The sequence below is a fragment of the Nicotiana tabacum genome, chromosome 20 (assembly GCF_000715075.1).
Source record: "Nicotiana tabacum cultivar K326 chromosome 20, ASM71507v2, whole genome shotgun sequence".
Lineage (NCBI taxonomy): Eukaryota > Viridiplantae > Streptophyta > Magnoliopsida > Solanales > Solanaceae > Nicotiana > Nicotiana tabacum.
In genome coordinates this window covers 105,985,613-105,999,992 of record NC_134099.1, presented here as the reverse complement: position 1 = coordinate 105,999,992, position 14,380 = coordinate 105,985,613, and the positions used below count along the sequence as shown (strand labels likewise).

Below are 14,380 nucleotides of genomic sequence, written 5' to 3'. Positions count from 1 at the left end.
TGAAGAAGTATATATGGAGACACCATCAGGTCTATTTGTAGAACAGTCTGGAATGGTATGCAAGTTGAATAAATCCTTGTATGGATTGAAATAAGCTAGTAGGCAATGATATGTCAAGCTGATAGAAGCTCTTTGTTCTAGAGGGTATAAACATTCTATGTTTGATTACTCCTTGTTTTATAAAGGCAAAGGGAATTCAGTAACCTTTGTAGCTATCTATGTGAATGATGTTATTATCACAGGAGCTCACTTGGAAGAATTACCAGCTTAAAGAAGTTTTCCATGAAACATTTAGAATAAAAGATCTAGGGAGACTCCATTACTTTTTAGGATTGGAGATACTTTATAAGGGTTATAGAGTTCTGATTACGCAGAGAAAATTCACTCAAGACCTTTTCAAGGAATTTGACTGTATAGGATGTACAACTATGACTTCACCTCTTAATCCAACAGTAAAGTTGAAAGCAGATGAAGGAATATCCCTTTCAGACCCTGGCCATTATAGGAAACTAGATGGAAAATTTAATTTCCTTACAGGGACTAGGCCTATATAGCCTATAGTGTTCAACACTTAAGCCAATATATGCAGAATCCTAGAGACACTCACCTAAGAGCAGCAATACATGTATTGAGATATTTGAAAAGGAGCTTATCTCTAGGGATTTTCTTGTCTAACAGTAGAGATTATAGGGTAAGTGCCTTTTGTGACTCTGATTGGGCAGTTTGCCCTGAAACTAGGAAATCAGTCAATTGTTACATAGTATTGCTTGGTGACAGTCTCATTAGTTGAAAATCCAAAAAGCAATCTACTATTTCATTGTCCTCAGCATAAGTTGAGCATAGAGCAGTAAGAAAAGTGGTTGGGGAATTAGTCTGGCTTGCACAACTGCTTGAGGAACTTACAGTACCACTATCTCTACCTATACCTGTTTTTTGTGATAGCCAAGCTATACTTCACATTGCAAAGAATCCTATCTTTCATGAGCGGACCAAACACATAGAAGTGCATTGCCATTTTATACGAGACAAGCTTCAAGATGGACTGATCTCACTGCATTAAATCCTTACTCATGAACAACTTGCAGACATCTTTACTAAGTCTTTGCCAGGCAACAAGCATACTCTTCTACTTGGCAAGTTGGTTGTGGGTTCCCCACCTCCAACTTGAGGGGGGTGTTGAGAATATTTAACAGTTAGCCATATTGTAATTACTTTACATTTACATAGGCTATTCTTTGTACTGTTCAATTTTGTAATTACTTAGGCTATCGCTGTAATAAGTCAGTTAGGCTATTAGTTAGTGGAATTGGTTATACACGTGTATAAGATACTGTACAGATATTTTTTGATGTAAGAAGAATTCATTTCTCCTCTCCATCTATTTCTCGAAGCTTTTCAGTGAGGATGTTTTTCCTCTTCATCCATTAGAACTCGATCTAAGCTCAACTCCATTGTTGATCCTCAGTATTTTGTCACATAATAGACCTCATTATCGTCTAATATCATCATTAAGACCAAAAAGGAACAAATGAAGGGGGTATATCAATTCCTTTCGGTTAACTTAGAGAAAAGAAATGGGAAGAATATTTGGTACAAGAGAGGAATATTTGTTCAACTAGAATTGAAACAGTGAGATGAAAGGTGGTGTTGTCGACTAGGAAATTATCAGAAGGTCACGTAACTCATCTTTTGGCAATGAGAAATTGAAAAAGGAAACAACATATCTTCGTCAATGAGAACGACTGAAGAGAGTGATCGGCTAATTAGCTCTCTCCAGATTTCATTGTTTGGCAAATTGCTATTCAATGACTGACTAACACACTCGTTTCATTTTCATTGGTTAGGACCATATGCAATAGCAAATTGTGGGGGTCATCTTGGTTTTGATTTATCTTATTACGTATATACACGATGTCGAGTTGTCGACGTAAACAATTATTGCACCATAGTATATTTTAACTTATTATAGTATTATTTAGTTGATTTTTTTATGTTGCCAAACAAGATTAATAACCTGTAGACAGTTAGCCGTTATTGAAAATCGCTAATTTGACGGGTAAAAAAGTTATATACATTGTCACTGCACAAAAATTAAATTCAATTTGATTTTTGAGGGGTAAAGGTATAAAATTTTCCACCAGACCCCCTTTATTATATAAAGATTATTCGAGTTTGAAAAATCAATGCCATCACTCTTGACCTAAAACCATTATAATACCACCCAAATTTCAAACTCCCCGCTTCTGAATCTATTTTTTATTTGGTTCGTTCTAAAAAGAATGATTTTTTTTTAAATTTAGAAATAATTTAGCTTAAACTTTCAATTCTACCTTTAATGAGAAGTTTTTACTTTGAACTCCTTTTTGATTTGTTTAGGACCACAAATTCCAAAAGTCTTCATTTTTTCTTAAGCTGCATATCTAATCAAACGGGTTCACATAAAACGAAACGAAGGGAGCAGTGGTAAAAAATATCCCAAATTTAGGTGCTGAGAAAGTAAAGGGCCCCATATATTTTTTGGCCCTTTATTTAGAGCAAGAGACCCATCATTTAATCATTTTAAACTGATAATTCACTTATTGTTCTCATTACCCCCCGCCCCCTCCCATTTCCCTTCTTTTATTTATACTTCCATCTTCCTTACTGCTTAACCATTCTCTATTAACCAACTCCAAATAGTTCAAAGTATTACACTCTTACAAAACCGCATATATGGCAGAATTTCAAAAGAACAGCAATATGTACGTAGAACATTCAGCACAAGTAGGAGTACTAGAAAGCGGAGAAGTTCATAAAAACATTGACGATGATGGGCGTGAGAAAAGAACTGGTATTCTAAAATGTTGAACCATTTCTCGATTTCTACTTGTCATTCTTGAGCGAATGTCATAATACTAATCTTCTCTGTATCGTTTTTATCTTTGAAGGTACGGTGCTAACAGCGAGTGCACATATAATAACTGCTGTGATAGGGTCAGGGGTGCTATCTCTAGCATGGGCAATGGCTCAGTTAGGGTGGGTCGCTGGTCCTGTTATTCTCTTTATCTTCTCTTTCATCACTTACTTCACTTCAACACTTCTCGCCGATTGTTATCGCTCTCCTGGCCCTATCTCTGGCAAGAGAAACTACAGTTACATGGAGGTTGTGCGCTCTCACTTAGGTAATAAATTATTTAATTTAAGTGACTGACATACACTGACAGTGTATATACGATAGCCAGAATCTATGATTTGTGGGGTTCTGAGTTGAATGTCGGTTCAAAAATGCATATCTAACTCTTATCTTTATATATTTTATACAGTATAAGTGGAGCCCGATATTTCGCGTTTACGGTTCAAAAAAGGCTGTACCCTAAGCGACATGATTCAAAAAAAGGCTGTACCCTAAGGGTCGTGATTTAAGCACTACCTGATGTTTGAATTGAAAGCTTAGAAGGCATTTTGTAACATTTATTAATTAAAGAACAAAGAAGCTCTGTAATGTACTTGGTAAATTGTAGCTTGTAGTTTTCTTGCCAAGTTTTTTTTTTTTTTGGGGGGGAGGGGGGGGGGACTTCCCTAATTGTTCTCAGTGGAAAGAGTTCTTAATTTCATTTTTAACAAAAGTATAATACATTGAAATATGGACAGAATTAATTATTTATGCAAAAACTTGAAGTACTAAAGGAATTTTGTCTTCTCTTTGTGTTTTTAACAGGAGGTATTAAGGTGCAACTGTGTGGAATAGCCCAGTATGGTAACCTCGTAGGAATTACCATTGGATACACTATTACTGCATCTATCAGTATGGTGTAAGTTTAATTAAGTCTTCTTTTTCTAAGGAAAATATTTCAAATCTTTTTGTTATGACAATGACTTTAGTTTTTGTTTTGAAATTTTGGGTGATTCAGGGCAGTAGTAAGGTCAAACTGTTTCCACAAAAAGGGGCACGAAGCCAGCTGCTCAGTATCAAATTACCCATATATGATTATCTTTGCAGTTATACAAATAGTTCTTAGCCAAATACCAAACTTCCATAAGCTTTCATGGCTATCCATTCTTGCTGCAGTCATGTCTTTTGCTTACTCTCTTATTGGTCTTGGACTTTCCATTGCCAAAGTCGCAGGTACGTACAACTCTCACATCTACATGTCTAAGTTATTTTTATTTTCACTAATATAATCGTATAAATAAATACTTATATAATTAAGTCACTTATTATGTAATTATGTATAAATTTAACATTAGTTGGTGATTTAAAAATCGCTGATAATGTAAAAATGTATTTACTTTATTATTAGTATATACAATAAGTACTTATTTTTTCCTTTTATTTTTGTAATATTATTGTGGTCCGTGAAACAGTACTAATTTATTTTTAAAAAACTTTGTAGGTGCAGGGCACCATGTAAAGACAAGCCTAACAGGGGTGCAAGTAGGGGTGGACGTGTCAGGTTCAGAGAAACTTTGGAGAAGCTTCCAATCCATTGGAGATATTGCCTTTGCTTATGCTTTTGCCACCATTCTCATTGAAATACAGGCAACAACTAATTCCCTTCATAATTTTTAATGCTCCAATTAGTAATACTTACTATCTTTGGATATATATATATATATATATATATATATATATATATATATATATATATATTTTATATGTATTATTATCGAGCAGAAAACAATTGATTCAGTTGAACACAGTAAAACCAAGCAACTCATTTCGATCACTGGAAGAGCAATGTTAGGTACCTATTGGAGTCAAAACGAAGGTTGGCATGTGGTTTGGTATCTGTCTATATAATGAAGTGTAGCCTGTGGTATATCTGAATATACTGTAGCTTTCAGACTATATTCAATTTTATATGTTGAGAAAAGAGTTTAATTAGGTTCTATATGCACTAAGTTTAAAGAATATTTACGGTCATTTGTAAAATAATTATAAGTAACTTTATGATATATTTGATAACCATTAAGTTATAACTTGATAAAAATGATAATATTTTACCGCACCTTAACTTATATTAGTAATTAATATAAAGAATTTTCATATTATCTATGTATATAGCTTCGTTAAAAATAGTCGATAATCTGAAGTTAAAAATTTGAAATCTATAAATAGAGGTGGAGTTAGAATTTAAAGTTTATGAATTTGAAATTTTAGTTCTTTTAAGTTTTTGGATTCTGAACTAATAGTAATTTGTACATATCCAATATATTTCATAAGATAAATAAAAGGCTAGGACAAATGCTAAGCTCGGCCAAACTCGTATGAAAAAGTTTAGTTTCGCCTCTATTTATAAGTTTCTGAACTTGTCATTAAATTTATAGCTCACTTGATAGAATTTAAACAAAAATTACAGAATTCGTCTGAACCCATAACTGATATTGGAGTTCCGCCCTATGTATATTGTATTCTTTAGGACCACGATTTTGAATACAGAAAGTTCAAAAAAATTCGGAAAGAAGTGAAAGCCAAGTCTCACTCTTCTTCTTAACAACCATATATCATTTCATATGTTGTGAATATATCACCAGGTGTCAGATTTTAATTACTCCATGGCCCGCGTCTTTAACTTTTAATGATAGGATGTATAATTCAACGGGTCAAATTGATTTCAAAAGTCGCAGTCTGTCTACTTCATGATTAACAATAATAAACCACAAAAAAAGTTTTTGTACGACACGAGCTCGTTTGGCGTTATTTCCTAAAACCTAATCTTTTGGCGATTTGATAAATGGCTAAACGCCACTTCCACTATAGTATATGTACACATATAGGTAGTATAATACAAGTATTAATTATAATGAATTTTCAAAAACAAAAAATGAGGAAAGATCTTTGACGATATTATAATCGAACACAACTATTTTGGCATTGAAAGTTATTTGATTAATTTACGTATATAATAAATAGGAAGGGAATCTTGAAGCAATGATAAAGTTATTTTTGCTTGATTTATAGATTATAAGTTCGAACTGTGAAAGCAGTTACTGATACTTGTATTAGGGTAGGTCTACATCACACCCCAAGGGTGTGACATCATATGTGATTGGCTGAACGCAAAATACTTTATGCACCAAGACATATTTTGTACTTGTTTAGGCCAGTTTTTGGTGAAAATTTATCATCCACTTACAAAACTTAACTTTTCTTCAAATAAAATGTATGTCCAAACACAACTTCTACTCTCAGAAATTATTTTTCTAAGACAAGTTCAAAAAACGCTAGCTTAAACACCAGTAGGGGTCTAGGTTTAACAGCCATCACAATCGTGACCTTTGAAGGGGAAAACTATGATTGAAATTTTGAAATTGTCACAGAGATTTGAGAAATTGGGGTCTTTTCTGGGACATGATTGTGCAATATATGTGAGAACTAATTGCTTAATCAACTTGACAATTTCAGGATACATTGAGATCACCACCTGCAGAGAACAAGGTTATGAAGAAAGCATCACTTGTCGGAGTTTTTACCACAACCTTATTCTATGTACTATGTGGTACCATTGGCTATGCAGCCTTTGGAAACGATGCACCTGGAAATTTCCTCACTGGATTTGGTTTCTACGAACCCTTTTGGCTAATTGACTTCGCTAACATTTGCATCGCTATTCACCTGGTTGGAGCTTACCAGGTAAAAGTTAGAGTCTAACTATATAAATCATATATATATTCGTTCCATTCTATTAAAACTCATTTCATTCCCATACTGATTTATAGATTATATAATTTGTCGATTGCGACATATATAATATGTCATCTATAAGACAATTTCAAAGACTTCGGAAACAGCCTCTCTATCCCTTCGGGATAGGGGTAAGGTCTGCGTACACACTATCCTCCTCAAACCTCACTTGTGGGATTTTACTGGGTTGTTGTTGTTGTTATTGTATATAAAAGATAAACTCATCGCTCAAATATATATTGTCCTTGTCTCAGGTTTTCTGCCAACCAATATATGGCTTTGTGGAGGGTCGTTGTAGTGAACGATGGCCAGACAACAAATTCATCACTTCCCAACATGCGATAAACATTCCATGTTCTGGTCATGTTTACTATGTAAATTTTTTCAGGTTGCTGTGGAGGACAGCATATGTTATAGTAACAGCAGTAATTGCCATGATATTTCCATTCTTCAATCACTTTTTGGGTTTAATTGGGGCAGCTTCTTTTTATCCATTAACTGTCTACTTGCCAATAGAAATGCACATTGCTCAGAGGAAAATTCCAAAGTATTCATTCACTTGGATATGGCTGCAAATATTAAGCTGGGGTTGCTTAATTGTGTCACTTGTTGCAGCAGCTGGATCCATACAGGGTCTTTCTCAAGATCTCAAGACATACAAGCCTTTCAAATCTCAGGCTCATGAATGAGTTTTAGAACAATTAATGTATAACTAAATTTGTAGTATTTTCAATAAGAAGTTTCTTGAAACAGAGTGGTTGTATGTAACTCTTACAAATTTTGTACGGCACGTTATATGGCATCAAGCTACTTGAACACGAAGCAGCACTGTGCGTAAGTAAACCTTTTCATGTAAATATATTTTTGTATATTAATTTCCAAAAAAATAAATACATAAAAGAGGGGACATGTTGCCTAACATCCTAAAAGTTTAATTGAGAATTGGACAAGCCCAATAGGACAACTTAGTAAATACATGCCGGTATATGGCTTTGGATTAAACGAAATGAGAGAGCTATTTTATTTGGACTTGATGGAGCACTTTACGTGTTACAGTGGATTCTTCCACTTGAACACATTTCAACTAGTATTGTTAGATATTTCCAATTCAGAATCGTAGCTAATTTTTCTTTGCAATAATCTAAGGGAAAAGGACTAATTCTAATAACATCATATATATTCTTACTTCTTAGGCATCATATCGCTAGCTAGGCTTCTTGTCAGGGGTGTTCATAAAAACCTGAAAAATCGAACCAAACCGAAAACCAAACCAAACCGACCAAAAAAGTCGATACTTTTTTATTTGGTTTGATTTTGGTTTTGAATTTTAAAAACCGATCAAATTTGGTTTGGTTTTGGTTTTAATCAGAAAAAAACCGAACCAAGCCGACTATAGGAATAACTATTTCTAATTTATTATTACACCTATACATATGTATATTGTTATACAAAGTTTCAAAAAATTTATGGTAAATGTTAATAGTTTGCACTTTTAATATAGTTCTTTACCTTTACATTCTAGTTTGATTGGTAGTTTTCTTTTGTTTAGTGTAAGAATTCATTCCGTGTTAAAAATAACATATTTTTAATTGAGTCCTTAAATTATTCATCACTATTTGATTCAATTATCATCAATATATTTTGGTAAATAATAGATTTCTCAAAGGGCAATTGATTTGATAGTGTTACATTGAAAATGTGGTCGCCGGAATATGTGTTTGGTAGTGTATGTCTTATATTTAAGAAAAAACCGACAAATAACCAAAAAAACCGAAAAACCGATATAAACCGAATCGAGAAAAACCGACTTAATTGGTTTGGTTTAGTTCTAATATTTGAAAAACCGACTTATTTGGTTTGGTTTCTTTTTAGGGGAAAACCAATCCAAACCGAACCATAAATACCCCTACTTCTTGCCTTTATTTTCGTAATTTCCCCACAATTGTTTTACCTTTCTTTCGTAAAATTGCACAGAAAGTGCTGTCGTCTTTCTTTTCTTCTTGTTTTTATTGTTGTTGGATCTACCGCTAATTGTATTGAGCTTGCATTATTGTTAACCATGTATGCAGGGGCGGATGTATTATATTAGGTTTCAGCCAAACTCAATAGTTTCGGTTTATACCGTGTATATATATTAAGAAGTCTAACTATATATTAGTGACAAATATTAAAATTTAAACCCAACAATTCAAATGTCTCAGTGATATCGGTCGCATACAAAACCCTTTAAAATTCAAATCTTGAATCTGCCTAGTCCAGATAAGTAGTTTTACACACTTTCATTTAGTTTAGCACGCAGTTATTATTTTGATGGGCGTGTCGGGTTCAGTTAAGTTTTTGCTCATAATTCTCTTATCTTTGCAGTCAATAATAGCTAATCCACAAAGTCTACAACAATCCGTTGTAGTCTAGTTGGTTAGGATACTCGGCTCTCACCCGAGAGACCCGGGTTCAAGTCCCGGCAACGGAATATTATTTTTGTTTTTTCTTCCAAGTTTCTTGTTATGTCACGAAGCAGTCGTCCTTCTTTCTCTGAACTTCCTTTTTGTTTCCTCTGCTTCTTAAAACGCAAAACTTTCTTAGGTTCCAACCAAGATTTAGAATGCAATGACTTTTGAAATCATTTGGTATCATTTTTGAAGCCTTCTCTTTCAAGCTAATATATTGGTAATAACATACTTCAAATTCATAAGATATTGAAAGTAACATGCATAGAGTTCATTAAAAACAATGGAAAAGGTGGTAAACAATTTTTTTTTACAATTTGAACAGATGAAATTGTCTCCCGCGATCTAAAACTGCATAGTAAAAACACTTGGGTCAACTAAGAAGTTAGGCCGAACATGGCTGTTCGAAATTAATAGAATTCGTTGAGTGGAATACAACAACAACAACGACGACCCAATAAAATCCCACAAAGTGAGGTCTGGGGAGAGTAGTGTGTACGCAGACCTTACCCCTACCCTGATAGCTCAGAGAGACTGTTTCCGATAGACCCTCTGCTCAAGAAGATGGAAATAAAACAATAAGAGACAATTCATTAGTACAGTCAACATAAACATAGAAATAGTGACAGCATCCTAAAATCCATAAAAGATGACATGCAATAATAATAACCAGCAAATAAAGTCCGGAGTGTGGACTCTACTTTAACCACAAGACGTCTAAGATCAACCTTATCAAACTCGCTTCACCCCCGGTATGAAGAAGGAGAAGCTCGACTACCCCCTAGCCTACTACCCTAATGCTCGACCTCCAGACTTTCCTATCAAGGGCGATGTTCTCGGAAATCTGCAATCGTGTCATGTCCTGCCTGATCACCTCTCCCCAATACTTCTTAGGCCATCCTCTACCTCTTCTCGTACCCACCAAAGCCAACCGCTCACACCTCCTCACCGGAGCATCCAGGCTTCTCTCCGCACGTTCCCGAACCATCTGAGCCTCGCTTCCCACATCTTGTCATCTACATGGGCCACGCCCACCTTCTCCCGAATATCTTCATTCCTAATGTTATTCATCCTAGTGTGTCCGCACATCCACCTCAACATCCTCATCTTAGCTACCTTCATCTTCTGGATATGAGAGTTCTTAGCCGGCCAACACTCTGTCCCATACAACATGGTCGGTCTAACAATCGCTTTATAAAACTTATGTTTGAGTATTAGTGGCACTTTCTTGTCACATATGCTCCAGATGCTAGCCTCCATTTCATCCACCCACCCCTTTACGGTGAGTGACGTCCTCGTCGATCTCTCCATCCCCTTGTATAACCGACCCAAGGTACTTGAAACTACCTCTCTTGAGGATGACCTATGATCCAAGCCTCACGTCCATGCCTACTTCTCTCGACTCGGCGCTGAACTTGCACTCCAGGTACCCTGTCTTAGTCTTGCTCAATTTGAAACTCTTAGACTTGAGAGCCTGTCTCTAAACCACCAACCTCTCGTTAACACCGTCCCGCGTCTCATCAATCAGGACTATGTCATCAGCGAATAATATACACCATGACACTTCCCCTTGAATATGGTGTGGCAATGCATCCATATTTAAAATACGAAAGAACTCTAGGAACGATTACTGGACTTTAAATATTTATAAGTGCATAATCCAAAAATACTGGAATTTTATCACCTGAAGCAGTTGTTCTCAATTGTTAAACTAAAATATGAATTCAAAAAATCATGAATCTTTCCTGGATTTTTCTAGATTTTGCACTAGTAAAAGTTCAAAAGTCAATAATCTATCATGAATTTTGTAGTTAAAGGTTAAAAAAATGTTGATGTGTAATGTGAATATAAAAATCATGAATCCTCCATGAATTTTTTTTGAATTTTGCATTAGTAAAGGTTCAAAAATCAATAATTTATCTTGAATTTTGAATTTTGCACCAGTAAAAATTCAAAATTGCAGAAGTATAATGTGAATTAAAAAATCAAGAATCATTCATGGATTCTACACTAGTAAAGGTTCAAAAATCAGGAATTGTTCATGCATTTGAGATTTTGATCTAGTAAAGGTTTAAAATTGCTGAAGTACAATGAGAATTCAAAAATCATGAGTCGTTCATAGATTTTGCACTAGTAAAGGTTTGAAAATCAGTGATAGAATATAAGGGTCCACCAAACTCTATAGAGAACTAGGTTCTCTATCAGTTTCAGCAAAACACATGCACACTGCAATAATAAATGACAAGAGGAATTTTACGTGGAAAATTCTCAGCTCAACGGGATTAAAAACCACGACCTACCCTTGTAGGATTTCAACTTCACTACTGAACAACTTTCATATTACAACCTATGCAACCTAGGAATTAACCTCTTAATCCCTCACTAACTTGTAACAATCTATTACAACCACTTTGTAATAACTTTTTTACAAAGACTTTACAACTCGACTAACTCTAGCCAAGACACAAACACAAGGGTTTATAATTTATAAAGGGTTTTCTATGCAATGCTTCCAAACAAGCTAAGTAGGAATTATAATTGAAGAACTATTATGAAGTTACAACTCAACTAAGTTCATACAATAACTTGATATGAAGAACTGGTGCGTAGCAGTGTTGTTCTTTGTTCTTAATGCACTTGAGAATTATTTTCTTGATGATCAATGACACAGAGTGCTTGAGTAAATTCTCTAAGTGTTCAAGTCATTTGTTTTCCTTCCTTGATGTTAATAATACATTTGTGACATCACTTGGGATGGTGTAAGCAAGGTAGGTAAAAGACACTTCCCATAAAGTTGATTGTTGCATTGTTTCTGCATAGTAGCGTGTGCAGGCAGCAACTTTACAGTTGGGGCAGTTGACTTGTGCAGTTTCCTCTAGAAACGGTAGCTATCTTCTCTCTCTGTTGTTCCTCTGACTCTGAAGAATTGAACCATATCCCAAGCTGGAACCTTTTGATCTTAAGGTCTTGAGAGTGTGTAACATGTTCCTTATCTGGTTCTTGATAGTAAGTTTGTTAGATCATCAAAACATAAAACAAGTTACTTGTAACCTATCAATCAGGAATCGTTCCTGGGTTTGAAATGCAGCAAATCTTTGAATTCCGCATAGTTTATTAGAGTTCTACTCGCCAAAGTTTCGAACTCCAGTACGAATTACTGGATTTGTGTTTTGTGTTTTAATTAGAGGCAAAAATGTTAATTTAACCGAACTAGTGGTTATTTTGCCATTACAATTTAAAGTATGATTAAACTCTAATAGATCGACCAAAAATGGCTAATCCAGCTCATTTTTACGACCTTATATAGGTTGAGTCAAAATCTTGTTTAGACGTTCAACCGCTCAATTAGCAAATGACTTTTTGCATCTAGGGCATTCGTAAAGATTTGCCCAATTAACCAAAAAATTTATTGGGTGTGTTTGGAAAGCCATCAGGTAATTGGATTTGGTATAATTACTAGAGTAGTAATTACACAGTCTTGTGTAATTACGACGACATGTTTGTTTGTCATAGTATAATTACAGTGTAATTACAAGTTTACTGTTTGGTTGCACAAGTGTAATTACACAATTAGATTAAATTTTAAATAAAATAATTATCAAAACGTAAAAGTTAATATAATAAATATGCTTATAAATTTGTATAAGTATAAATAATATTATATTTGGCATTTAAGATGTATATCTTTTCGTGAATATACATGTCATGACCCAAAATTCCAACTCGGTCGTGATGGCGCCTCTCGTGAGGACAAGGCCAGCCAATCAACAAAACAGTACATCTCTTTATAATTACTTAGCAGGAATAAGTCTAAATCATGGGCAATATAATCTTAAATGCGAAATAAACGTGATAGAACAAGGAAAACCCTCCCAACTCAGCCCGAAATCGGGGTGTCACAAGTCATGAGCTACTACAGAGTTTACTAATATTTTACAAAGTCTGAAATTATCATAAATAACAAAGATAAGGGAGAAAACGGGGCTACGGACGTCAACAGCTACCTCGTTACTCCTAGTCACCGCCTGGTCTGAAAAGAATCAACGCTCAGGAGCGAACTCAGCTCTGCCTGTATCTGCACACATGGTGCAGGGAGTAATGTGAGTACTCCGACCCAATGAGTAATAAAATTAAATAACGACTGAAAACATGAAATCTCATAACGGCACAATATAGCGCTATCCCAAGCAGTAAAATTAGTTATACAGTAAAATAGTGAGTATCAGATAATTCTTCTTTTAAAACAGTAAAGACAAATAATTTTCACAGTAGGGATAAATCAAAAGCTTGCCCCTCAGGCTCAATATGTAAATCTCAGTATAGTATCAGCCCCTCGGGCTCACTCCCAACTCACCAGCACACAACATCAGCCCCTCGGGCTCACTCCCAACTCACCACACACAAGCAACGGCCTCTCGGGCCCACTCCCAACTCACCTGGGTATCCTGCGCTCACTGGGGGAGTGTACAAACTCCGGAGGAGCTCCTACAACCCAAGCGTAATATCAATAGGCCTGAAAGCCTTCACACATCACACACGAGGCCTGAAAGCCTCCTCATATAACACTCGAGGCCTGAAAGCCTCCTCACATCACTCAACATATCCTCACGTATGGCCCTCGACCTCAATCAGTCCAGAAAATAATCATAAGCCTCTTGGGCATCAGTAAAACAATAGTGCTCAGCTCAACAACATTATAAATATCATTAAATCTCGAGTTGAGTATAAATGTAGCTGAGTTCACAAAATAATATAATTCAATTGGACTGAGTTCAAATAATATTTCAATTCGTGAGGAAAATAGTGATGTAAATTCACAAAAGATTTCAGATAATTGGCACGAAGCCCAAATATGGCAATAAGCCCAATCATAGTGAAAAACATAAATCTTTATCAATTACGCGGTAAAAATATCAACTGGGATGGACCAAGTCACAATCCCCAATAGTAAATGACCCCGCGCTCGTCATACAACGCGTGTCTCATCTCAACATAGCAGTATGTTGTGCAATCCGGGGTTTCAAACCTTCAGTGCATCATTTAAAATCATTACTCACCTCAAACCGGCTACTTCTTTAGCTCGAAACGCCTTTGCCTCTCGAATTGGCCTCCACGTGCGTCGAATCTATCCAAAATCAGAACGAATATGTCATAATATGATAAGGGAACAAAGCCCAATCAAAACAATCGAAAAATACCAAAATTCTCGAAATTAGCAAAAACCCGAGCCCCGGGCTCACGTCTCGAAATTCAAATTTTTTTACATCAA

The 14,380-nt window shown here is 35.3% G+C and overlaps 1 protein-coding gene and 2 non-coding genes across 3 annotated transcripts; 2 read left to right on the top strand and 1 right to left on the bottom strand.

Moving 5' to 3' along the window:
• The first annotated feature begins 2,556 nt into the window (after positions 1 to 2,556).
• Positions 2,557 to 7,486, top strand: LOC107791291 (amino acid permease 6-like). Its single transcript, XM_075240885.1, has 7 exons — positions 2,557 to 2,830; positions 2,928 to 3,161; positions 3,698 to 3,791; positions 3,891 to 4,105; positions 4,374 to 4,519; positions 6,386 to 6,613; positions 6,919 to 7,486. Exons 1-7 carry the CDS (start codon positions 2,713 to 2,715, stop codon positions 7,351 to 7,353), a joined length of 1,470 nt encoding a protein of 489 aa, XP_075096986.1. The 5' UTR covers positions 2,557 to 2,712; the 3' UTR covers positions 7,354 to 7,486.
• Positions 2,838 to 2,945, bottom strand: LOC142175029 (U6 spliceosomal RNA). Its single transcript, XR_012704219.1, has one exon. It is a non-coding gene; the product is annotated as a U6 spliceosomal RNA (small nuclear RNA).
• A 1,575-nt stretch (positions 7,487 to 9,061) lies between the features above and the next one.
• On the top strand, positions 9,062 to 9,134 carry TRNAE-CUC (transfer RNA glutamic acid (anticodon CUC)). Its single transcript has one exon. It is a non-coding gene; the product is annotated as a tRNA-Glu (tRNA).
• The last annotated feature ends 5,246 nt before the right edge of the window (positions 9,135 to 14,380 follow it).

Bases quoted from the DNA above. Each gene is read 5' to 3' on its own strand.
- LOC107791291 (XM_075240885.1), top strand. From the start codon at position 2,713: ATGGCAGAATTTCAAAAGAACAGCAATATGTACGTAGAACATTCAGCA. The intron at 3,162-3,697 runs GTAATAAATTAT...TGTTTTTAACAG, and splicing joins GGTTGTGCGCTCTCACTTAG to GAGGTATTAAGGTGCAACTG. The intron at 4,520-6,385 runs GCAACAACTAAT...TGACAATTTCAG, and splicing joins CCATTCTCATTGAAATACAG to GATACATTGAGATCACCACC.